Genomic DNA, 25,434 nt, shown 5'->3' with positions numbered 1-25,434 from the left:
CGATGAGCATAGTAAAATGGATTTTGCTTTAAGTGGTCAAGTTTCTGGATAATTTGTTGCACAAGAATGTTAACCAGAAGTGTGTATAATTTCCAAACTACAAAAGTTAAGAGAAAAAAAAGAAATAATACATAATGAATCATAGGCAGGACTTCTGAAATGGTGAAGTAAAAAACTCCAAATATCTGCTGCTTCATAAAGCAATAAAAAACTGGGAAGAAATTACTAAAATTAACTTTTTAAGAGCTCTGTAAATTAACCACATTCTTGCAAAAATCCAAGGAGCATTTATTCCAGAAGAAAATGCTGAATTTCAGCAGAAACAGCTAGCTTTGCATTATTACTGTCCAATGCCCCTCCCCGCCACCAAGCTCTCCAGTAGCCTTGAAAATCAACAGCCTCCCAACCATAGTAGCTGTGAATACATAATGAATATCTACTACTTAATAATAAAAACCACAAAACCCAATTATAAAATATTATAGTAAGTGAAAGTAGCCAGTCACAAATAGTCACATATTTTATTATTGCATTTATATGAAATATCAAGACAGTGGTTGGGAAAAAAGATAGATGTATTCAAAAGCTAGAAGAAGACAACTTACAGAGATTTTCAAAAATTGATATAACTTTCAAATGTTTAAGGAAACCACAGAAGAGAGTGTAAGTGATCTAAATCTACATTTCTTATATTGGAAACCAAAATATATACTCTGGTTATCAAGCAAAAACAAAATATAAAGTAAACAAATAGATTCTAATGTTAATAGTAACCAGAAAACTTGACACTAGGGAAATAGAGAGAAATTATTTCAATTCTTACAAGTTTTTCTTTTTCAATATTTATTGTGTGCATACATTACTGTGGTGAAAATTTAAAGTAAATGAAGACTAATTTGGACTTTTCTAGGACAAAGCAAAACTCCATAAATACTCAAATTGTATCTGAAAAAAGGTGATAAAATTTAGTGACAAAAGTGAAGCTTAATATCTGTACTTTGGTAAATGAATAATTTGGGGAAACTAATAGAATTACTGGCTATATAAGTGAATATTTGGGATATATGGACATATTGATTAATTTACACACCAGATTAGTTACTAGAATATATTCTGAAAAGCAACCAGGAGTTTAACTGACATGCTAATGATCAGTTGTTTTACATCTAAAATGGTAAATTAATATTTCTTGTGAACTACCCCCATACATGCCCCTTTGTGTTGATGTTTTCTTTCTGCATTGTTTTAATATATATTGTGCGTTGATGTTTAATTGATTACCATTGACAGGAGGATACCATGTTACAGCTATCTTCTATATAAAGCTCAATTAAGTGTTTTCAATTTGGGTAATTCTGCCCACAGCCCTAGTCAATGGAGCAGAGTTAAGTACACAAAAATAAAACAATTTCCGGATAAACAGTCTTTCTTTCATTAGAAAACTATAAATAGTAAATGTCTCTTGGCTTTTTGGAACGTGTTCTAGTCTCGAGATTTTGTTACCAAATCTTTCAGCAGCTTCTTTCTACAGAATGAAGATCTTTTATTATCTCCTCCATTTTCTGTGTTATGTGAATTTCATTCTACCAGGTAAAAGATGTTTTTGGGTGTTTGTATGCAGCATATAGGTTCTAGTTAAAAATAGAAATACTCGATTATGAATTGGAAAATGCAAGTTCTTAACAAAATCTTTTCAATTAAAAATGTCTCTTGATTATGTTGAATCTTTCCTCATTTGGAATAGTGTTATACTAATGTATTTTACTTACCTCATTATAAAAATTAATATGCAGATAAGATGAGTTGATCCTTTGTCTTTTTTGGGCCTTGATTTTTTAGATATGTAAATTATTTTAAAAATCATAATTTATTAAATATATTTATAAGATTCAGAAATGAAGGCTTCACAATAAATTTTGCCACAGGGAAGATGAATGGACAACAGTATATATCTCTCAAGATATCAATAAGAAAATCTATAAGATGATTTAGGAATACAGGGACAAGTAACGACATAATACCTCAAAAATTCTTGTTGAATTAGTTAATGCATTAGTATACGAATATAGCAATAGCTTTATAAATCAATCAAAATAAATTATAAAGAAATATACGGCAATCAATCCCTTGGTTGTGATAATATGATATTCTTGATAGGCATAGCCTCTGAGGAAATCCAGAGTCTCTAACAATAACATGTAAATTTATACACAAAAGTGTTCTAATTTGGCCCTAGAGTTGAAAATTCAAGAGATGCAACATGTATTAGAAACAGAACTGAATTCAAACATAGAAGACCTAGATTTTATTTCTAGCCCCCTGCAATAGCTTATGAACTTTGCCACTCAGAGAATTTGTGAAATCACAAATTAATTTCCGTAACAAAGAAAAACAACAACAAAGAGAATACAAGCAGAATCAATAACAACCACAATTAAAAGAATAAAAACTCTAATATAAAATTTTGTGCTTGTTAATTATATGCACCTCAAACTGTCATTATGATTTAGTGAAACAATATATTGGAAAGTAGACCTACAAACTGAAAATTAGTCTATCAATTTAAGTACTATTATTATTATGGTCATAGCTGTTGTCATAGTTATTGGTAATAATGAAAAAGGCCTGAATAAGCGAGGACCTTAAATATGATCAGGGAAGGTGTGATGGGGCACATGTTTCTGGTGTGTCAATCAATAATCCTCTAATATTGAGTGCTTAGTGATCTACTGAGCAAAATGCTAAACACTGAGAAAACAGAGAAATAAAAGGCAATAATCTGTAAGCATACTTACAAGCTAGCTAAACTCAGATAAGTCAGTGAACTTTGTTGATTTAGAAGGTCTATATAAGTATGTTTTAAAAGTAAGAATAGTGAAGTTATGGCAATGGTGGAGGTTTGGGAAAATGTTCTGAATTCTCTGATAAAAAATTTAAAAAGAACTTTGAAATTGGGGTTAAGTCATTTGTATTTAGATGTTAGAAAGTGAGAGAAAGAAAGAAAAGACAAGAAGTAAATATGAATGTCCAGTATGTTACAAACCCTTTTTCATACTTTTCATGTAGATATTTCATATGAATGTCTAGATAACATTATTGCTTCTTTTTATAGAAGAGAAAAGTGACATCAAAGGAGATAGTTTTTCAAGTTCACACCTATATGACTATGTATGATATGTTGAATACAAATCCAGGCTTTTCATATCCCAGCATATTTGTTCTTTATATTTCATGATGCTTCCTATAGAAATCACTGAGGTTAAAGAAAAGGCTTAATAGAGAATCTGGTCAAAAGCAGAACGGTCACATGGGAAGATGGTTGCACTTCAGATGTGTAGGGTCTGTACCACCAAACTCTACATTTTCTGAGCATTGCAGAAAACTTTTAAATAAAGCTTTGTGGACACTATGAATATGACCACAATCTTTCCTTACCTTTTGTCATTCAAACAGGTGCTAAGTTATAATACCTACTGCAATAGACAGAATGGTCTATATTTGGACTTTGATGGACAAAAAGTAAAATAAAATAACCAGAAAGGGTAATACAAGGTGTTAGAATGGGTGCTTCCAAAGTAGTTCATAGAGTAACACATATCTGTTGCACAATGGTGTGATTTGGCTATTGGTAAAATCTTAAAGTCACAAAAGAAGCAATGAAAGGTATTGAATCTACATGGATACTTAATGATGATGTGACATGAGTGTTTGGTCCATACAGAATGATAGCATGCTGAAGAGACCAGCAGTAGAAAATTGATAGAGATCAATGCTGATGATGGTGAAAACATAAAGGAATGGGCTATATTTTAGGGAAATACAAAAATAAAATAATCTCGTAGTGATAGTAAAAACAGTGTACTATAGTGGCTTGTAAAGTGAGCTTGCCATCAAATAGAACAGGGTTTATATTAAGGATCCGGGGCTGCTTTGTAGTTGTAGAGAAAGCCCTATAAATAGTTCTCTTACATGTACCATGGATGGTAATATCATTAATTTCATAAGCTTGTGCAAAATTAAAATAGATAATGTAAATAAAGTGCTTATCACACTGAATATCATGTTGCAATGTTTCAAAACATGGAAGAACAGGAATAGGACTAGAAAAAAAAGGAGAGGAGAGAAGAGGGAGTAGGAGAGGTGAAGGAATATAAGGTGGTGTCCAGGTGTAAGATGTAGTGGTGTCCAGTTCTTAAAATGTCTCAGAATGGGACATAGATACCAAATGGCAGAAACATGGTGGCTTCAGCAGCTTTATGATATATTGCACGGTGAATTGGAGGCTGAGTCTAAAACAATGAAGGAGAAACATTCACCTGTGTTGAAATGCTGGCAAGAAGACAGTATCGGTCCTGATGCTCTAGGTTTTAGTAAATTTAAAATTAAGGTGGATCAGTCACCAAGATAATTTGGTTACTTGAGAAATATGGTAAAATTTGGGAGAAAAGCACCTCTCATAAAAATAGATACCTTCTTCAAATTGGCCAGGATTTTTTGATTTGCTGAATAACTTTCCAGCAAATCCAGAAAGATGCTCTATGACAAATAAACACCACATTACTCTTGTGGCAATGGTTAGTTTGTATTCATTAATTTGTATTAGTTAAGGTAATTTACAATTTAAGTTCTTTCTATATTTTAATCCACCTGACTTAAAGAATTATACCTTTCTCAATTTGTAAACCCTTTAAATCTCCTTGAATAAGCTAAGAAACAAGTATTAAAATTTTAGAACCAGTTATGACCTTTATGTGTTAGTACTGTTAATTGATATGAAGTCTCTTCAGTAGTAGAGATCAATATAACCCTTGCCAAATTGACAGTGTAATGGTTAGCACTCTGGACTCTGAAACAAAGATTTAATTCTGAGATCTGAATAAGAGATGGATAAGAGATGGAAAACAGAAAGTGATATTAAATTCTCAGACATCATCCACATTTAAGTTAGTTTGTATTCAAAGTCAAGGAATCTGACCAATAATCCCAAATAGAAGGGCTAGAATTATTTTATTAAAACTTGCCTGCAGTAAACTTTTTCTACATTCAGTTTGCAGCCCAGAAAACCATTTATTAAGCTCATATAGAGAGCATATTATCAAGTATTTATCACTGATGTTTTTCATACATGTAAGCATATTTATTTTAATAGAATCCCATCATATAAATTGTCATTCACAAAACACTCAACTTACATTTTTCACACCTTCACATTCCTCTGTAGACATAAAATAATTACGGCTCCCAGACACAGCCAGGTCTACCTTAAGCAGTATCTAATTTGAGGCAATATCCAGATATCTACTGGGTGCTTGGCATGTGTCAATGTCCAACTTTTTCAATGTAGGGGCCATGGATTAAATATTTAAAGTGTGGATTCTGAACTTGGAACAATTTAAGACTGAATCCTGGGTTAAGCATGTATTAGTTTTGCAAACTTGGGCAAATTATTTGGTCACTTAAAGCTTTAGGTTTTTATCAGAATACATCTACCTCAAAGTTTTATGACAGTTAAATGAGATAATGTATGCAAAGTATTTAAACAATACCTGACACATAGGTTTTCAATGAATGAAAACTATTTTCATTATTTGTTTTTAGACCCAAACATAACATACTCTCTTTCAACTCTTAGATGAAAATCATACTACTTTTTCTGCCTGGTTCAGGTTCCTTTTACATTCTCCCTGTTCATTTGAATAACTCTTACTTATTTTTTTTTCTTTTATTTTTTTAATTTATTTTTTAAATTTATTGGGGTGACAATTGTTAGTAAAATTACATAGATTTCAGGTGTACAATTCTGTATTACATCATCTATAAATCCCATTGTGTGTTCACCACCCAGAGTCAGTTCTCCTTCCATCACCATATATTTGACCCCCTTACCCTCATCTCCCACCCCCCACCCCCCTTACCCTCTTCTTACTTATTTTTTAAGGTTTACATGTTCATATCACTCTTCCATGATACCACATCATGACGATAAGTAAGCACTCATCTATTCACACATTGGACCCAATATATCTCACAGTACTTATTAATCTATCTTTTTATTCATGTTTGTATATTTACCTCTTTGCCTCAATGTTTTATTTTATCTCCAGAATAAAGCCCATTGCCTGGTATAATAGTTGTACTCAATAATGGTTTAATTTTAATTATAGTCCTTTGTTCACTATTAATTAATAACAGTTCTTGATCTGTGAAAAACTATTGCATTCCAAACACTATTGTAAACATTTTTACATAATAACTCATTATGTTTCACAATGACTCTTTGTAGATACTATTGCCTCCATTATACAAATGAGGCATCTAAGGCTCATAGAAATTAAGCAGCTTGCCCAAAGTTACATAGCCTGCAAATGACAGAATTAAAACTCAAACTCAAAGTCCGTAACTATGAACCCATCTTCAGTCTGCAGTTAGAAAAAACTATCAATCTATACCATAAAAGATTTTGGGGGGAAAATTAATTGTTTGCTCCTCCAGATGTTAAAACACACTATAAAATTAGGGTAGTCTGTTTCACAGAGTAACCTCATGTTAAACCACACTATGAAATGATAATAGTGTTTTTTTTTCATATAATCCCTACTGAGAATAATAGAATAGATAGACTTTAAAAAAAAAAGAAAAACACTTAAAGGTATTGCAGAGTTAACAGGTTAATTAAAAGTTACAGAGAAAAGATCTGGTTGAGATCGACCTTTGAGGCAATTCTACCTACAAGCATCTGCCTATTCTTGGAGAGGCAGGTGAGAAGTTCAATAACATTAATCTAATAGCCTTATGCTACTACAAAAAAAACTTGTAATTCAGGGGACAAAACTTGTAATTCAGAGCCTGAGAAGGAAGGAGAACTATAGAAAAACTGGCATGTTTTGGATGAGGATTCCCAAAATCTACAAACTAGGTCTAAGTTAATATTACATTAGTCTCGCACCCTCCACTCCCCTCCAGAGACTGATGCCTATTTTCAAATTATTTCAAATTCTATAAGTGGTTTAAGGTCATCCAAGAATGTTGGATAGTGCTTGTAGCCACTAGCAAATAACAATAATAAATTATTTCTAGAGAAAGATAATATCATTCTAGGCCTCAAGTTATTTCCTCAATTTTTCATTAATAATGTATGTGATGAAAAAAATCAGGAATAAATAGAAACAATACTATCCTATCAAAAATTAAGAAAACAACACATTAAATAACAGATTAACAAGGGATCCAGATAATGAAGTTATCACACACAAACCTTAAAATAACTATTTTTAATGTGTTTTAGTAAACAAAAACAAGACTTAAAACCTGGCATAAAAGTGATAACTATAACAAAAATAAATAAATAAATAAATAAATAAAATCCCAGAACTGGAAAATAAAGCAAAATTAAGTATATACTGAGTGTATTAAGCATTAGTTTATGCATAATTGGCAAGCTATTTAATAAAGATGAAAGATAAATGGATTATCAGGAATGAAATAGGGAAGAGTTAAAGATTGGAAAATAAGAAATCAGGGAGGGAGGGAAGAATGAAAGAAGGAAGGAGGAAAGGAAGAAAAGAAGGAAAAACAGTAAGTTGCTTAAAAATAATAATAAAACAAAGCAAAAGTTGAAGAAACAACAGATCACTCTCAAAACATCAAATACTATATTGGGAGCTGACTTCTCAAAGACAGCAAAGAGGCAGTCAGAAGACAATGCAACTGTGTCTTCAGAGTCCTGAAAGAAAATAGCAACCCTCTATAATTCTGTATTAAATAAAACTACTCTCCAGGAATGAAGGTAACATAAAGATATTTTCAGTCAAACCAAAACAGAGAATTCAACATCAGCACTGCTGTATTAAGGGAAATTCTTAAAAGCATTGTTTCAGAAAGATAATTATCTTCTCACATGGAAACTCACAGTTACACACAAAAAGGCAATGACATTTTTTTTTTTTAATTTAAGTTTATTGGGGTGACAGTTGTCAGTAAATTTACCGAGGTTTCAGGTGGACAATTCTGTAATACATCATCTATATATTACATTGTGTGTTCACCACCCATAGTCAGTTCTCCTTCCATCACCATATATTTGATCCCTTTTACCCTCATCTCCCACCCAACCCCCCACTCCCATCCCCTGGTAACCACAAAACTATTGTCTGTATCTATGAGTTTTTGTTTCTTCATTTGTTTGTCTTGTTCTTCTGTTGTTTTCACAATGACTTTTGATAACACTTTGCTAAATTGAAATCTCTAACATGAACAGTAAGAGAATATTAAAAAAAGAGATGCTTCTAACTCATTTTGGAAGATAAACATTACCTGGTGGTAAAACTGATATGAGTATTTCAAAAAAACAAAAAGACCAACCTTTCTCATGCAAAAATTTAAAAAAAAAAATCAAATCAAAATCCATAAATATTTGTAAGGTTAGTATACAATCAATGTTAGCACATGAACAAATTAGAGGAGAAAATTTATATGATCAAGTCAATAGATAATTATCAAGTAAATTTATTATTTCTTTAGAAAGTCTCAGCAAATAATAAGTTCATGTATATAAAGAAGCTTATCTACAAAAAGAAAAAAAAATCCCACAATAAACATCCTATTAAATGGCAACATAATGAAAATTGATCCTTTGAGATCAGAAATAAAATGAGTGCCTTGTACTGTGAATTTCAGTGAATGTTGCAAAAGAGTCCCAGCCAATGCATTAAGAAAATAATGTTACAAGTTTTATAAAGATTTGAATAGAACACAAAGACTGTTATTCCATTTCCATGATGGTATATGTAGAAAAAGCAAAGCAATCCTCAGATATATTAAAATAATTAATGAGTGAGTTTAGCAAGATTGTTGGATTCAAAAAATCAATTAGACTTTTATATATTAGTTACTGTAAGAAAATTGTGTTATACGTTCAACACCATTGAGAAGGGTATTAAAATTGTCAACTGCAAAAGAAAAATTCTAAATAAATATTGATAGGACCTTACACAGAAAGCTAAAAAAAATATTGAGAAATAAAGGAAGATCTAAATTCAAGGAAGAATATGCTATATTAATGGATTAGAAGATTCATTGTTGTAAATCTATCACTATTTTTCAACTTAATTTGTAGTTAATGTAATCTTAATGGAATCCACATCACATTCCAAAAGAAATTTTTCCATTTGTTTTGTTTTGTGAAAACTGACAGTGATTTTGAAATTTGTATGGGAATCTAAAGCCTTAAATAATAATCAAGATATTATTGTCAAGAGAAAACTAAGGTGGGAAGAACTGATCAACAAGAAAGTGTTGTATTGGAGAGAAAAATATATCAGTGGAGCAAAACAGAGAATCCGGAAAAACACCCACACACATATAGACACTTGAATAATAATAATGATGGTATTGCGAACAGTGGGGAAAATAAACTTTTCAGTAAGTAGGACTGCTTTCATTGCATATTTGAGGAAAAAATAAAATTTGATCTCTCTCTCTTACCATAGCCAAACTCAATTCCAAGTGGACTATAGATGTAAGTATGAAAGGCAAAATAATAAATCACACAAGTTAATATAGAATAATGTATTAATAACTTAGGCAGACATAGAGTAATATTTCTTAATCAGTAAAAAACAACAGTATTGGCTACATTAAAATGAGAAATGTTTTTAAATCAGAAACATCATTGAGTAAAATGGAAAGTTCTAAAATATATTGACAAAAATATTTGAATATATTTAACATAGAAAGGACACATAATATAGAATATATAAAGAACTTATACAAATCAATATTTTTAAAAAGATAGACAAACCAGCAGAAAAATGGTCAAAGATTGATTACTTTCTAAAAATTGGGTATCTAGTAAGTCAATAAACATACTAAAATATGTTATAATATACAAAGAACTCTTAAAACTCAGCAATAAGAAAATAAAAAACCCAGTTTTATTTTCTTATCTTTATTTAAGATCCAAAGATCTTAACAGACACGTCACAAACAAGATACACGGACAGCAAGTAAGCACATGAAAGGATGCTCCACATTACATGTCATCAGAAAAATACAAATTAAAACAACAGTAAGATACCACTTCATATTTATTAGAATGGCCAAAGTCCAGAATACTGATAACACCAAACTCTGGTGAGGATATGGAGCAACAGGAACTCACATACATTGCTGGTGGAATTGTAAAATGGTACAGTCAATACGAAACACAGTTTGGCAGTTTCTTACGAAACTAAGCATACTGTTATCACATGATCCAGCAATTGTGTTCCTTGTTATTTACCCAAAGGAGCTGAAAGTTTATGTCCACACAAAAAACACACATGGATATTTATAGAACTTTTACTCATAATTTTCAAAACTTGGAAGTATCCAAGATACCCTTTAGTATGTGAATGGATAAATGAACTGTGGTACATATAGACAATGCAATATTATTCAGTGCTAAAAAGATATAAGCAATGAAGCCATGAAAAGACATGTGGAAACCGTAAATGCATATTAAGAAATTGAAAAAATACTAATCTGAAAAGTATTGTACAATTCCAACTATATGACATTCTTTGAGAGGCAAACTATGAAGATAATAAAAAAGTTAATGGTTGCCTGATAGTTTGGGAGAAAAATGAATAGGTAGAACCCAGAAGATTTTTAGGGCAGTAAAAATACTCTACGATATACATGTCATTATATAGTTGCAAACCTGTAGAATGTACAACATCAAGAGTGAACCATGGACTTTGAATAATTGTGATGTGTCAATGTAGGTTCATCCTTGGTAAAATAAAAAATATATATATATAAGTACCTGTCTGGTGAATGATGTTGGTAAGGTGGAATGTATGGAAGCAGGAGATATATGGGAAATCTCTGTACCTGTCTTTCAATTTTGTTGTACAGTTAAAACTGCTATAAAAAATCAAACATTTATTTAAAAAATAAAAGCTATTATGAATTCATGAGCAATAAAAACATATACCAATAACATAATAAGCAAAGTATATAAACAATTAAATAAAGAAAAAATGAAAAACAGTTCAAAACAACCAAAGCCATAAAAATTAAAATTGAATGGATACCATTTTATTTGGGGGCAAAATTTACACACATTGTTGGTGGCAGTATATAAGTTAAGCACCCTAGAATCTATCTCTTTCACAGCTGCCTAAATATGTGTCATGTAAACATTAAAATATATAAACACAAATTTTAAATATGACCTAGCTGAAAGAGTGAATAAATTGTCACTTGTAATTTCAAGGGACTATTTTGTAGCTTTATAAAATGTTCAATTTTCTTGAAAAGAGTAATATATGACATAAAATTTAATCATATATTAATTAAAAACAAATTTAAATTTTATATATGTGGTAATATGTAATATTTTTAATATATTTTTTTATATTTTCTAAATTGGTGACAATGTACACATGGTAGTTTTGATAATAAGAAATAATATGTTCTTAAATGAGAGATCAGTAATTTCAGTTACTCTTCTTTTACTGTAGCCACATGCAGCTTGTTGGATCCTGATCAGTGCTCAAAATCTTTTGGTCGCTGTAGGAGACAGTGTCGAAGAGAAGAAAAGCAAATTAATATATGTTTCTCACCAAGTAAGATTTGCTGCATTGAGAGGGCGTACGAAGAAGATTAATCTTGGAAAGGAAGATGTACTTCTGACCAAAGAAGTCATATGTGCACTGTGCAGAGAAATATAGAAATTTATAACTTATGTAATAAATAAACACATAAGTCAATGTTGAATCTTATTTTGTAGGTGCTAGTTATGTATTCAGTGGAATGAAGTAGCACCTTTCTTATGTTCTCCAAGGTAGAGGTTTTGGTGGAGACATATATGATGCTAATTTCCTATCGTATGGATACCATGTTTACTTCAATTTAGGACCACTTTTGATCTGTCGTGGTTCACCTAAACTTACACAATTGAACATTTCCCAACTTAACCATGACCTCATTAGAAATTTGATTCATGAAAATTAATACCTATAGGCTTATCAATTGTCTAAATGTCATCACCATGTTTTTGATGTTAAGTGACAGGACACTAAGTATGAAATGAATGCATAAGTTACAGCAGATGGAGATACTCATTGGCTTTTTCTTTCTTCTCTTAAGATTCTGCTCATTCAAAAAGGCATGTTAATTGAACACTATCGAATACTAATATTATTAAACTGGGTTTAAATGCAATGTGAACTTTGGCTAAAGAATTTAGACTCATGAAACATTAGCTCAGCATTTTCTTAGTTATGGATGGGACAGGAAAATGTATAAAACACCTGATTTCAGCTTCAATATAAGCACCAAACAGAACAAATAGTCTCTGCAATGTTAAAGTTGGGGAAAAAAACACAGAGACTAGAATTTATTTTCCAGCTAAAAAGAAGGATAAATCGATCCTTTATCAATATTTTACCAGGTTCCCTAACATATTTGTTAGTTATCATGTTCTTTAAAACTAACTACTAGTCCATGATCATTGCATTTTTTTTTTTTTTTTTTACTTGGAAATCTGGTGAAACTAGTGAAATTTCTACTTAAATGTCTTGGACCAGGACAGGTATCATATTGCCACGGGGGATATAAGTGATGTGTACCTCAAAAACAATATTTAATTCATGTAGAATGCACAAACAAGGAGAGTAGCCAAAATCTGTACTTCTGTAGGGTCAAGAATCAGATATGAGGAACACATTTAAGGGTCTGAGAAAAGAAGAAAGAAATGCATGGAGAGTTCCAGGGATAATTAATAAATTGAAAAAGTTTAATGCAATAACATAAGGCAAAATAATTCAAGATTTACACTAAAACTCTGAGGAAAGAGATTTTGGAGGTGGTGGCAGCAATGTAGTAGCTTAAAGTAAAGCAACTAAGTAGTAAAACCAAAACTCATGGAAAAGTTTACAACAAACTAGGTGACAAGATATCCCCATATACCTTATATATAAGGTTGGTGCAAAAGTAATTGCGGTTTAAAAGGTTGAAAATAATTGCAAAAACCGCAGAGAAAAAACACACAAAGAGTTTAAAGGCCTTTGTGTAATCTGTATCTGTGAAACTAGATGAAGAAAAGCGGCCTTTTGATGGATATGAGAATAGAAGATCTCCATAGTGCCAACAGCATTTATTGGGAAGGATAGATAGCATGCCAATTTGATGACAGCAACTGTACTGGAAGGGATTTTCCAATCTAATAGTGGGTAAGTGAAGTGATAATTGGCAATGATTAGCAGGGCTAAGGAAGTCTCAACTGCTGAAACTGACCAAACAGGGCTCATTTTAAGAAAAAAACAACAACAACCTGCCAGGACTGGGAAAAAAATTGCCAGGACTAAGAAAATGAGAAAAGGGATACTGAATGTTTGCTCAGGCCTACTGTCAGTGACAGCTCCATGTTCACAATCTGCATTTCTTAAGATCCCAATGTAGTGCGTTAATTAGGGACAAAGAACAATGTACAAAACACCCAGTCCTAGAGCTCTAACCCAGGTATTGGCAGAATCATATGCAGCTCACTGTATTATACTCCATTGTGCTATGGCCCTTCCACAGCTAGATTTCAAGTAAATTATAAGGGTTTAGGAAGTATTATATCCTTTTCCTTTCTCTCTCCTCAAACCTATAATAGGGTTGTAGCCATAGAAGAAATCAATCAATAAATGCTGGAAAATAATGAAACATTTACCCTAGATATTACCTGTCTTAAGCATACAACATTTTATTTGAAATTTTATGGTTTTGAATTGATTTCAGTGCTGAGCTGAAAAACTCAGGTTTCTGAAAGAAAGCATGTCTAGTTTTAATACTAGAGAATTTACTATTGACTCAGGCAATCTTGGACAAGTTACTAAACTATCTGTCAGCTTCCTAATCTATAAATAGTAATGATAATATAATGTTATCATTAAATAAATACTAATAAAGCTATGATCTATGTTATTTCAGTCCTCCAAATGGGAATTTTAATCTTTACCCATAAATCTCCCAACTATTGATGGTGGTCTTAATATACAGTTCATAGATAGCAGCACATTAAAATCTTCTGTTTTCTCTTAATTTCTGTCATTCTGACACTCCAAGGAGACTTCCTCTCCATTGTAGTGAGGGTAGGTAGAATGAAAAATAATCAAATTCTTGATTCATTTTGAAGATAGAACCAAAAGAATTGCTGGAGACAGAAAGTGAGGACGTGACTTGCATTCTTGCAAGCCAGAGATGACCTAACGGTTTTTGTTCAGGTAATTGTAAAATAGTGTTGCCATTAAGTGAGTAGGGAAAACTGTGGGAAGTACAAATTTAGCAAGAATGTGCATGTCAGGAGCTCAGTTTGGGCATGTTAGATTAGATATTTAATTGGCAATGTCAAATAGACATTTGGATGTTTGTCTAAAGTCCAGGAAAAAGGCTTCAGGCTGAAGATTAAAAGCTTGGAATTGTCAAGTTCTAGATGCCATTTAAAGCCATGAAACTGATGAGATCTCCATGGAAATGAGCATAGATAAAACTTTTTAGGATTAACCCTTATATCCCTGGAGATAGCAAAATTTGGAGATAGATGAGATAAGAAAATAATATAAGAGAAAACAAGAATTGACCAGAAAGTTAAGAAACAATTAAATAATGAGGTATGCTGAAACCACACTTAAAAGTATGTATCAACTATTGCTAATAAGCCAAGTAAAATAGACAAAGAACTGACCAATAAATTAACATGTGAAAATGTTTGAAGACCATCACTAGAGCATTTCAGAAGAGTGGGATGAGCAAAAACCTGGTTCAAGAGAGAATTAAAGGATGGAAATTTAAGAGACATTATAGATAATTATTTTGAAGAGCTTGGCAATAAATGGAACAAAAGACACGATGTGGTAGCTAGAGGTCAAGAGAGATTGTTTTCAATATTTGTAATTAGAAAATTAAAACATTTTTAAACAATAAAAAAAGATCTAGTGGAGAAGAAAGAATTGATCGTTAAGTAGGCAAAAAGGATAAATCTAAAGCAACAATGAAATGTCATCCTTTACTGGGTTCATGGGATCTCAGAGTTCATTCAGCACATAGGATAGAACTGAGGTAATTCCCACTGGTAAACCTGGAGCATAGTAATTATGGAAGTTGATGAAGTTCCAGAATTTTCCAGTGAAGTAGAAAGCCAGGTCTTGAGCTGAAATTTAGAAGCTGGGAAAAGCTTCTGTTGGTTTCAGAGGTGAGAAGAAAGCAAGAAATAATCTACTAAAAGAGTAGAAAAATAAAGGAACCAAGAAATGTAATATGATTGCCAGAGAGAACTAAGCACTTCCTGAAATTAATGGCAGTGGATTTATAGTGAAAACAGTCTGTGTGTTTTTGTTGTTTTCTCCCATCAATGTACTCATTTGTAGGAGTACATACATGGTGTAAACTGAATCCAGATCATTGTCAGATCTGAAAGTCACTGACTGTTGGGTCATTAGACTCATGGCAGGAATAAAATTACATTGATATTGGGATATCAGCTAGGGAGGTCTCTCCAATGGTAGTACAGCTGTAAATATTCAGCTATAGCTATATAGATTGATTATTTAAATGTTTAGTTTATTTTTCTATCCATTCATTGATCTATTCATTCAAACATCATTAAGTATCTACTCTACTTCACTGTACAAAATATTGGTGATTTAGCAGCAAACAACAAGTTCAATGCTATTATCAAGAAGATACTCAAGTGAATATGTATGGAGAGGAAATGGAAACACATAAATTAGGAAATATGTAATTCATTATTTTATTTTCAATTGTACTAAGTAATATTAAAGACAATTTCCTGGCATAATGAGAGAATATGATTAGATGAACTACATTAGTTTGCTATAGCTGGCATAACAAAATACCACAGACTGAAAGGTTTAAACCACAGAAATTTAATTCTCACAAATCTGAGGCTGGAAGTCCAAGATCAAGGTGTCAGTGGGCTTGGATTCTCCTCAGGCCTCTCTACTTGGCTTGCAGATGTACATCTTCTTCTTGTATTTTTACAAGTCCTTTTCTCTGTGTCTGTATATCCCTGGTGTCTCTTTCTATTCTTATAAGGACACCAGTCCTATTGGATTAGGATCCCACACTTATAACCTTATTTAAATTTATTTACATCTTTAAAGGCCTTATCTACAAATACAGTCACATTGAGGGTTGGAGCTTCAACATGAGAATATTAGAGGGACACAAATCAGTTATAATAAAAACTGATAGATATTAAATGAAAAACATTTCCCATGGAATCAGGAAATAATTTTCTAAAGAAATAAAGTTTAAGCTGTCCTCTCAAAGATGGGGATAGAAGGCAAATGCTCCATTTCTGATGCAAGACCACCTTCAGTTAAGACACTAAAAACCACTCAGTTTTCACAATTCTCAAGGACTTACTGAACTCACTTAAAGCTGTTATATTCACAATTATGGTTTATTACAGTGAAAAATATAGTTTACAATCAGCCAATAGGAGAGACACATGGGGCAAAATTCAGGAAAGTATCATGCATGGAACTTCCAGTTGTTCTTTCTTAATGCAGGCAGGGACAATGTTACTTTTCCCACCAACAATGTGTGACAATACACATTGCCAAACAGGGAAACTTACCTGAGCTTCAGTGTCCAGGTATTTTATTGGGGTTTCATCATGTAGGTATGGTTGACGTGGTTGATCTCAGTATCCAGCCCTTTAAGGTTTGAGTTGATACTGCAAAACCCAATGCCCCACCTTAAATCACATTGTTAGACTTTCTGGTGTGGCTCAATATGACCAGGTGAAAAAAAGATACTCCTATCAGGCATGACATTCTAAACGCTTAGAGATTACCTCTCAGAAGCTGACAGCAAAGGCCGAACCTCTCTTAAAGCAATGTGAAATTATTCACTACACACCTGGTAAAGCATTACTGAATTCCAAAGTCCTTATTCTACGTTAAAGTAACTGAGGAACATAGAGTGACAAAATAATAAAACATGGTTGTGGCAGAGTTTGAGAAAACACCAAGGATATTGAACCATTCTCCTAAGAAAGTACACTAAAATAAAAATAAATTAAATAAATAAATAAATAAATAAATAAAATAATTTAAAAAAAGAAATCCACCAAGGAGAATCAAGCCAAGCTGACAAAAAAAGTAAAATAATCATGAACAGATACATATTTGAAAAAGAGATCAGAAAAAAAATTGATATTATTACAGTCCATTCTCATAGCTTCAAAATAGTAATTTAAAAAAACTTCATTGAGTTTATTTAGGTTGTATTTTTCAATTACTGATAAATGGGAAGAGGTGGAAATAAGTACTATTATGTTTCATTGTGAGGCCATGAAGATGAGAACTTAAAAGTTCAAGAAAACATGACACCACCCAATGAACACAATAATTTTTCAGTAACTGACTCCAGAGACACAAAAATCTGTGATTTACCTGATAAAGAATTCAAAATTGCTCTTTTTAAAAGGCTCAATAAGCTACAAAACCACAGAAAGACAATTCAGCAAAATCAGAAAATAATACACAAACAAAATGAAAAGTTTAATAAAGAGATAAGAATCATAAAAAAGAATCAAAAAAATTTTGGAGCTGAAGAATACAGTGAATTAAATGGGGGGGAAAAAAACCCAAAATAAAAAATGGAGACCATCAATAACAGAATGGATTAAATAGAAGAAATAACCTATGAAGTACAAAGCAGGACTTTAAAGTTATTCAGTCGGAGGATAAAGTAAAAAGAATGAAAATGGGTGAAGAAATCCTATGTGAACTATAGGATACGAACAAAGGAAACAATCTATAAATTATTGGAGTCCCTGATATAGAAAGAGAGGAAGAAGGGGAAAAAAGAACTTATTTAAAGAAACAATGGCCGAGAAATTCCCAACTCTGGGTAGAGATTTGGACATCCAAGATTATGGAGCTCATAGGTCCTTAATCAAATTCAACTCAAAGAGATCTTCAAAAAAACATTATAATGAAACTGTCAAAAATCAAAGACAAAGAGACAATTCTAAAATCAGAAAAAGAAAAGAAGTTTGTAACTTACAAGGGAATCCGCATAAGACTATTAGCAGATTTCTCAGCAGGAACAGACAAGAAGAGAGTGAGATGATATATTCAAAGTTCTGAAAGAAAAACAAATTGCCAACTGAGAATACTTTATTCAAAAAGCCGTCCTTCAGAAATGAAGGAAAGAAGACCCTACCCCCTCAGACAAACAAAAAGTGAGGGAGATCACCACTAGACCTGCCTTACTAAAAATACCGAAAGGAGTTATTCAATCTGAAATGAAACGACACAAATTAGTAACATAAAAACATGAAAATATACAACACCTGGTAAAGATATGTTTATAGTCCTTTCAGAATACTCTAATACTATAATATGGTGGTGCATATTACTTACTTCTAGTATAAATATTAAAGGATAAAAACATTTAAAAAACAGTACCTATAATAATTAGTTAATGAATACACAACATAAAAAAGGTAAATTATGACATCAAAAAGCAGGAGGGAGTAAAATCATAGGGCTATTTTATGTGATCGAATTATCAGCATAAAATAGGCTCTTATAAAATGTACTTTTATGTAAGTCTCACGGTAATCACAAAGTAAAAACCTACAGTGGATACACAAAATATAAGAGAAAGGACTCAAAACTACAGAAAATCATTCTAAAATTTATGGGATGCCGCAAAAAGCAGTATGGTTCTGGCAGAAAAATAGACACATAGACCAACGGAACAGACTAGAGAGACCAGAAATAACCCCCTGCATATATAGCCAATTAATATTTGCCAAAGAAACCAAGAATACTCAGAAGGGAAAAGATGACCTTTTCAATAAATGATGCTGGGAAAACTGTATAATCATATGTTGAAATTGAAATTGGACCCCTGTCCTACACTACACACAACAATTAACTCAACATGGATTGAAGACTTAAACCTAAGACTTAAACCTGTAAAGCTAGGGAAAAAAAAAAAAAAAAAAAAAAACATCGGGGGATAAACATCAAAATGAAAAGCTTCTGCACAGCTAAAGAAACAATCAACAAAATGAAAACGCAAACTATGGAATGAGAGAAAATATTTACAAACCTTCTATATGGTAAACAGTTAATACCCAAAATATGTAAGGAACTTATGCAACTCAATAGAAGAAAAAACAACCCAAGTAAAAAATTGGCAGAAGCATTGAATAGACATTTTCCCAAAGACATACAAAAGGCCAATAGGCACATGAAGGGGTTCTCAACATCACTACTCATCAGGGGAATGCAAATCAAAACCATGGTGAGATATCACCTCACACCTACTGAAATAAGTATTATCAAAAAGACAAGAGATAATAAATGCTGGCAAGATAGGGAGAAAAAGGAACCCTTGTGCGCTGTTGATGGGAATGGAAATTGGTGCTATGGAAAACAGTATAGTATTTCCTCAAAACATTCAAAAATTAAGTACCATATGACCCAACAGTCCAAATTCTGGGTGTATATTCAAAGGAAAGGAAAATAGGATCTCAAAGACATAACTGCACTCACATGTTTATAGCAGCATTATTTATCATAATCATGAAATCGAATCAAATCATTATTTTTCTACCTTAAATTTACACAATGTTATTTTTCAAATATATCTCAATATAGCTGAGAAAAAAATATCAAGTTGATGGTAGGATGGAAGCAATGCTCATGCTACTACTATTAAGCCTAGACATCTAGATGTCTAGTCCTATGCTTCCACACCTTTTATCATTCTGATGTCTTGTCAATCCTCCCTTATTTTAGTAAGACATGAAAAAAAGAATGAAAGAAGACAAAAATCATAATCTATCACAAAAATATAAAAATAGCACTAATACAGTTTCCACAGATATTTAAAATCATGTATTATAAATAACCACATGCTAATAAATGTGAAATTGTATACTATTAATGTATTTATTCAAAAATATAACAAAACTGAGGGAAAAGATAAAAACAATTTAAAAAGAACAATCTTTGGAGAAATGTCTCTCCAGGTCCTCTGCCCATTTTTCAATTGGGTTGTTTGTTTTTTTGTTGTTGAGTTGCATGAGTTCCTTGTATATTTTGTATATTAGCCCCTTATCGGAGGCACTGTTTGCAAAAATCTTCTCCCATTCAGTTGGTGGCCTCTTTATTTTGTCGATGGTTTCTTTTGCTGTGCAGAAGCTTTTAAGTTTCATATAATCCCATTGGTTTATTTTAGCTTTTACTTCCATTGCCTTTGGAGTCAAGTTCATAAAATGCAAAGAGGACATACAAATGGCAAATAGACATATGAAAAAATCCTCAACATCACTAATCATCAGAGAAATGCAAATAAAAACTACATGAGATATCACCTCACCCCAGTCAGAATGGCTATCATCAATAAGACAAACAGTAACAAGTGTTGGAGAGGCTGTGGAGAAAAAGGAACCCTCATACACTGTTGGTGGGAATGCAGACTGGTGCAGCCGTTATGGAAGGCAGTGTGGAGGTTCCTCAAAAAATTACGAATAGAATTACCATATGACCCAGCAATCCCTCTCCTGGGTATCTACCCAAAAAATCTGAAAACATTTGTACATAAAGACACGTGTGCTCCAATGTTCATTGCAGCTTTGTTTACGGTGGCCAAGACATGGAAACAACCAAAATGTCCTTTGATAGATGAATGGATAAAGAAGTTGTGGTATATATACACAATGGAATACTATTCGGCGGTAAGAAAAGATGATATAGGAACATTTGTGACAACATGGATGGATCTTGAGAGTGTAATGCTGAGCGAAATAAGTCAGACAGAAAAAGCAGAGAACCATGTGATTTCACTGATATGTGGTATATAAACCAAAAACAACAAAAGAACAAGACAAACAAATGAGAAACAGAAACTCATAGACACAGACAATAGTTTAGTGGTTACCAGAGGGTAAGGGGGGTGGGGGGTGGGAGATGAGGGTAAGGGGGATCAAATATATGGTGATGAAAAGGGAACTGACTCTGGGTGGTGAACACACAATGGGATTTATAGATGATGTAATACAGAATTGTACAACTGAAAACTATGTAATTTTACTAACAATTGTCACCCCAATAAATTTGAAAAATAATTTTTAAAAAAATTAAAAAAAGAATAATCTTATAAATATTAAATAAAAAGAATATTAGTTAAATTTTTTCTCAAAAAGAAACTCAATTAATAGATAGCTTTACTGGTGAGTTCTACAATGTTTTTAAGAAATGAAATATCTAGTATTACAGAAATCATTAAAAAAAAAAAAAAATATATATATATATATATATATATATATATATATATAAAGAAAATGAGAGAGTGATCTCCAACTAAATGAAGAAGGCTAGAATTTTGTAAGAAGTAATGCATAAATTTGATGTTAGCTCTTGGAGATAATCTTTTCCTTGTATGGTAGATCTTAGCATCTAATTTGAGGAGAAGTATCTCAAGTACAGAAATTACGTTCTAATAGAGCTGCCATTATCGTGTGCAAGATTCCAGGAAATATTTCTTAGATAGTACCTATTTACATAATTATCTGATTTGAAAATGTAACACAAAGTCCATGTGTCCATGTAAAGTATAGTTATGTATCAATAAAGATTTATAATAATGGATGGAGAAGACCTATGTCACATTGCTTATCATTCAATCAGTGCCTGTGAAGGCTATTCATGGTGTTCAGGTGACATCTTTTCATATCTTCTATTTTCAAATGCCTATTACTCATGAATTTCATGTCTCCCATGCACACACTCTTACAAAAGGCAGGAATACATAATGCTGTGTTTCTTCAGAACTTATTTTTATTAAAATAATAAATCTTATCATAATATTTCATCACCCATTTTGCTGCAATTAAATTCTCGTTTCCAGTGACTCTCCCAAAAGTTACTGTGAGTTTTTGGTGATTACCACAAGTGCAGGTCTTACCCAGAATATGAATGAAAATGTGAATGATAATTGGTTTTCTGGTCATGTTAAATATACTTTTAGGAGTTTTATAGCCTATAGGTTGTGCAATGCATCTTCTAACCATTTCTTGAACGCTTTGGGCCTTAATCACCACATTGTTAGAATGTAAACTATTTTAATGTTGACCATTCCTCTTTCTTCCATGCATCACTGTCACACTGGAGGATAAAGAAGAGCTTTTTGTCAAAACAAGAATTGAACAAGGAATGTTATCCTTCCTTCAGCAAAGCTTAAAACCAACCAGGGAAAGCACAATATCATCACATCCCTTAGAAGCAAGAGAAGGCATTGACTGAAGCAAAGATCCCATTAGCATTTCAAAATGAGGAGCAAAAGTCTGGAAAATTCTCAGAAGACAGGCAGATTCATCCTCAGTATCACCGGGTAACTGGTCCTCTTATGGAGGGAGGTTGGAAGTAGAATGGCCACCCTAATTACCAGCAGAGGAGAAGTGTGGGGTGGTGGTTGACAGACTGAAAAAAAATCTACCAACATTCTTGTTGCCCTTGGGGGCTGTAGACTGAGTTGGCACTGCTATGGAAATACAGAAGGAAAAGAAGCCTCTACCCCATAAATCCAAACATGTAGCTCAATTCCAAGGGCAGCAGTGAACCACTGGTAGCTCTTAGCTCTAAATGTTTTCAATTGTTCCGTCTGAGTGAGAATTTCCCCATATTGGGGTGTCAACATCATTCTGACAGCCCAGTCTCTCCTTATCCTGCAAAAGAAACTTTGTGCCAACCAGCAGGGTCAACCCACCTGCCAGCCCTCCTGCTTAACTAGGACCTCCCTGTGGGGTCCCCCTAAAGGAGGAACTTTAGGTATGAAATCCAGAGCTCCCTAAGACATCTGGTCAGCACTAAGCATTATAGGGGAAGCTAGAGAGTCAAGAAACTGCCTGAAGGGAAGAAAACAGCATCAGGGCCTACTCAGGTGCAGCCGGAGCTTGGGCCACCTACTCAGCCTTGAACAGTCGAAGGGATTCAGAAAACTTCTAGGAAGGTGCTACGAAGTACAGAGGCAGTGAGGGAGTGTCCTGTGTAATGGGGTCCAGTGCCAGGTCTTTTCTTGACAGAATATCGATATGCTACTGAATTCTAGTGCAATGAAATGTGGCAAGAGAAACTTGTCATCTGCTCTATTTATGCTTACCTTTGCCATATTTTGGTATTTCAACTCGCAATTAATAATTTTCCCTATTCTTTCTTTACATTCTGTACAATCACTACTGGCAGGGGAGCATCTGAGATCTGAAAGCATGGAAAGCAAAGAGCACCTTTTTAAAACCTACTCTTTTATTTTTCTACATTGCTTTTAGATTATAATCATGTAGGTCACAAAACGAGAAACACAAAAGTGGCCAAAAGGGAGTCTAAATATTCCCTGGGGTAGATGGTGGACACGTTGGGGACATAGAGCTAGTCATAGAAATTTATGAATGGCCTCAATTTTCTTTGATATGCCCAAGTTCACAAACTACCAAAGATATTACAAATGATTCTCTCTCTCTCTCTCTCTCTCTCTCTCTCTCTCTCTCTCTCTTATATATATATATATATATATATATATATATATATATATATATATTCATTTTTTTCAATGACTACATAGTTCATCATGGCATGAAGCCATCATAAGTGTTTATTTTTAACCATTCTCCTAGTTATGCTTATTTCAATTCTTCCAATTTCGCATTATGTTCCATTGGATATCTGTATGTACAATTTCATACACAATTTTATATACACTATCTGCAGAAGGAATGTGAAATTTCAGAATTCCTGGGTCAAAGCACGTGAATTTGTAATGTTTGTACACAGCCAGGCAGTCCTGCCTCTTTTCCTACCATGGGACCACAACTCACAATTGTACTTTAAAGAACAAAAAAATGTAATGTGATTATGAAAAACTTCATAACTGTATTCATTTATGTTTACCCCAGTGAGTTAAATATTTGGGATAAGTTTATTGGACTTTTGTATTTCTTCTCTTGTGACTTCCTTTTCCGTTACCACCTTTTAATTTTCTTTAGGACTTTGTATTTTTTAAGTAATTTTGTACTTGCCCTTCCTGTGATGAGATTACAAAATGTTTTTATATATTTTGATACATTTCATATACACATGTATATAGGTACATACATATATAAGCACACAAAGACACATATTTTATATTTGATTATTTTTACTTTAAAGTATGTAATTTAATTTATCTAGAATTAGTATATGTTAGGAGACGTGAGTTTCTGCACATTTTTTTCCTGATAGTTTGCAAATCTCAACATCACTTGTGAATATGTTATATTTTCTACATTGATTTGAGGTGCTACATTCATGAAAAACTACACTTAGGAATATATATGTAGGCCTGTTAATCAATTTACATCTATTTTTAAGAAATACCATCCTATCTTTATTGCTGTAACTATATAGTATGTTATGAGACACAGTAATGTACACCCTTCTTGATGCTGTTTTTGAGGTTAATCTTTATAGGATGCCCTTGACCCTATCTGTTCTTCTATCATCAGAATCAATGCTGGTATCACACATTGTCTCACTTCCTCGGGTTCTTAAATAAGTTTTTTTTTTTATTTTGAAGAACAAAGAGACTTGGTTATTGTACTTTTGTTCAGTACATTTGACGAACTGGTAATTAAATAATTAGATGAGTGCAATGTTTTACCTTATGAATACCAGCTTAAATGATGTGGGATATGATTACTTAAAATATTCAACAAGCTCAACAAATTTATTCAAGAAACTACAAAATTATTTTTTTTGAAAATCGTATTAGCATGATAAGCTATCTCAGTGGTTTCATAATAATGATGTCATATAATTGTATAATATTTTGCATTAGCAAATACTTTTATCTATGTTTTATATCATAAGTAATGAAAGAAATCAGAGGAAAAAATGTTTTCATTGGGGATATTTACGATAAATTAATCAGACTCTTCATTACATAGTGTATAAAGTAGTCAAGAGATGGGAATCTGGTGTCCAACGTCCTGGGTTCAGTTCCCATCATTACCATTTATTAACTATTCCAAATTGGGCAAATTACATGATCTCCTTATATCTCAGTTTCCACATATATAAGTTGGAAATAATAATTTTACCTACCTTATAGGATGTTGTAAAAATTAAATGAGTTAATATGCATGAAGTGTTCAAAACAGTGCCTACATACGAGTAGTAAATGATCAAAAAATGTTAGCTCTTATTATTCAATAATAAGGGATGTAAAGTCCAGAAAAATGAATTGAACAAGATGTTTCTTCCCAAGTCAGTAGCACACAGAAGACATCAGTTACCACATTCCTAGAAAGCACTCTTCCCAAATTCATTAGAGGCTGCAGTTCATGGAAGGAGCCTACAGTATGGCGAGATGTCGAAAACA

The 25,434-nt window shown here is 32.5% G+C and overlaps 2 protein-coding genes across 2 annotated transcripts in view; both read left to right on the top strand.

The window, feature by feature from the left end:
* The window catches only part of LOC109448871 (uncharacterized), a 214,662-nt gene that overhangs the window by 184,222 nt on the left and 5,006 nt on the right, over nt 1-25,434 (top strand). The gene's annotated exons all lie outside the window — the stretch shown is intronic.
* Nucleotides 1,533-11,650, top strand: DEFB114 (defensin beta 114). The gene is made up of 2 exons (XM_019734659.1): nt 1,533-1,590; nt 11,505-11,650. Exons 1-2 carry the CDS (start codon nt 1,533-1,535, stop codon nt 11,648-11,650), a joined length of 204 nt encoding a protein of 67 aa, XP_019590218.1.

The sequence above is a fragment of the Rhinolophus sinicus genome, linkage group LG05 (genome assembly GCF_036562045.2).
Source record: "Rhinolophus sinicus isolate RSC01 linkage group LG05, ASM3656204v1, whole genome shotgun sequence".
Taxonomy (NCBI): Eukaryota; Metazoa; Chordata; class Mammalia; order Chiroptera; family Rhinolophidae; genus Rhinolophus; species Rhinolophus sinicus.
Note: the sequence above shows the minus strand (reverse complement) of the source record. Positions and strands in the feature narration are given on the sequence as shown.

Coding starts and splice junctions, on each gene's coding strand:
- DEFB114 (XM_019734659.1), top strand. CDS start 1,533: ATGAAGATCTTTTATTATCTCCTCCATTTTCTGTGTTATGTGAATTTC. Junction 1,591..11,504: donor TGTGAATTTCATTCTACCAG/GTAAAAGATGTT, acceptor CTTTTACTGTAG/CCACATGCAGCTTGTTGGAT.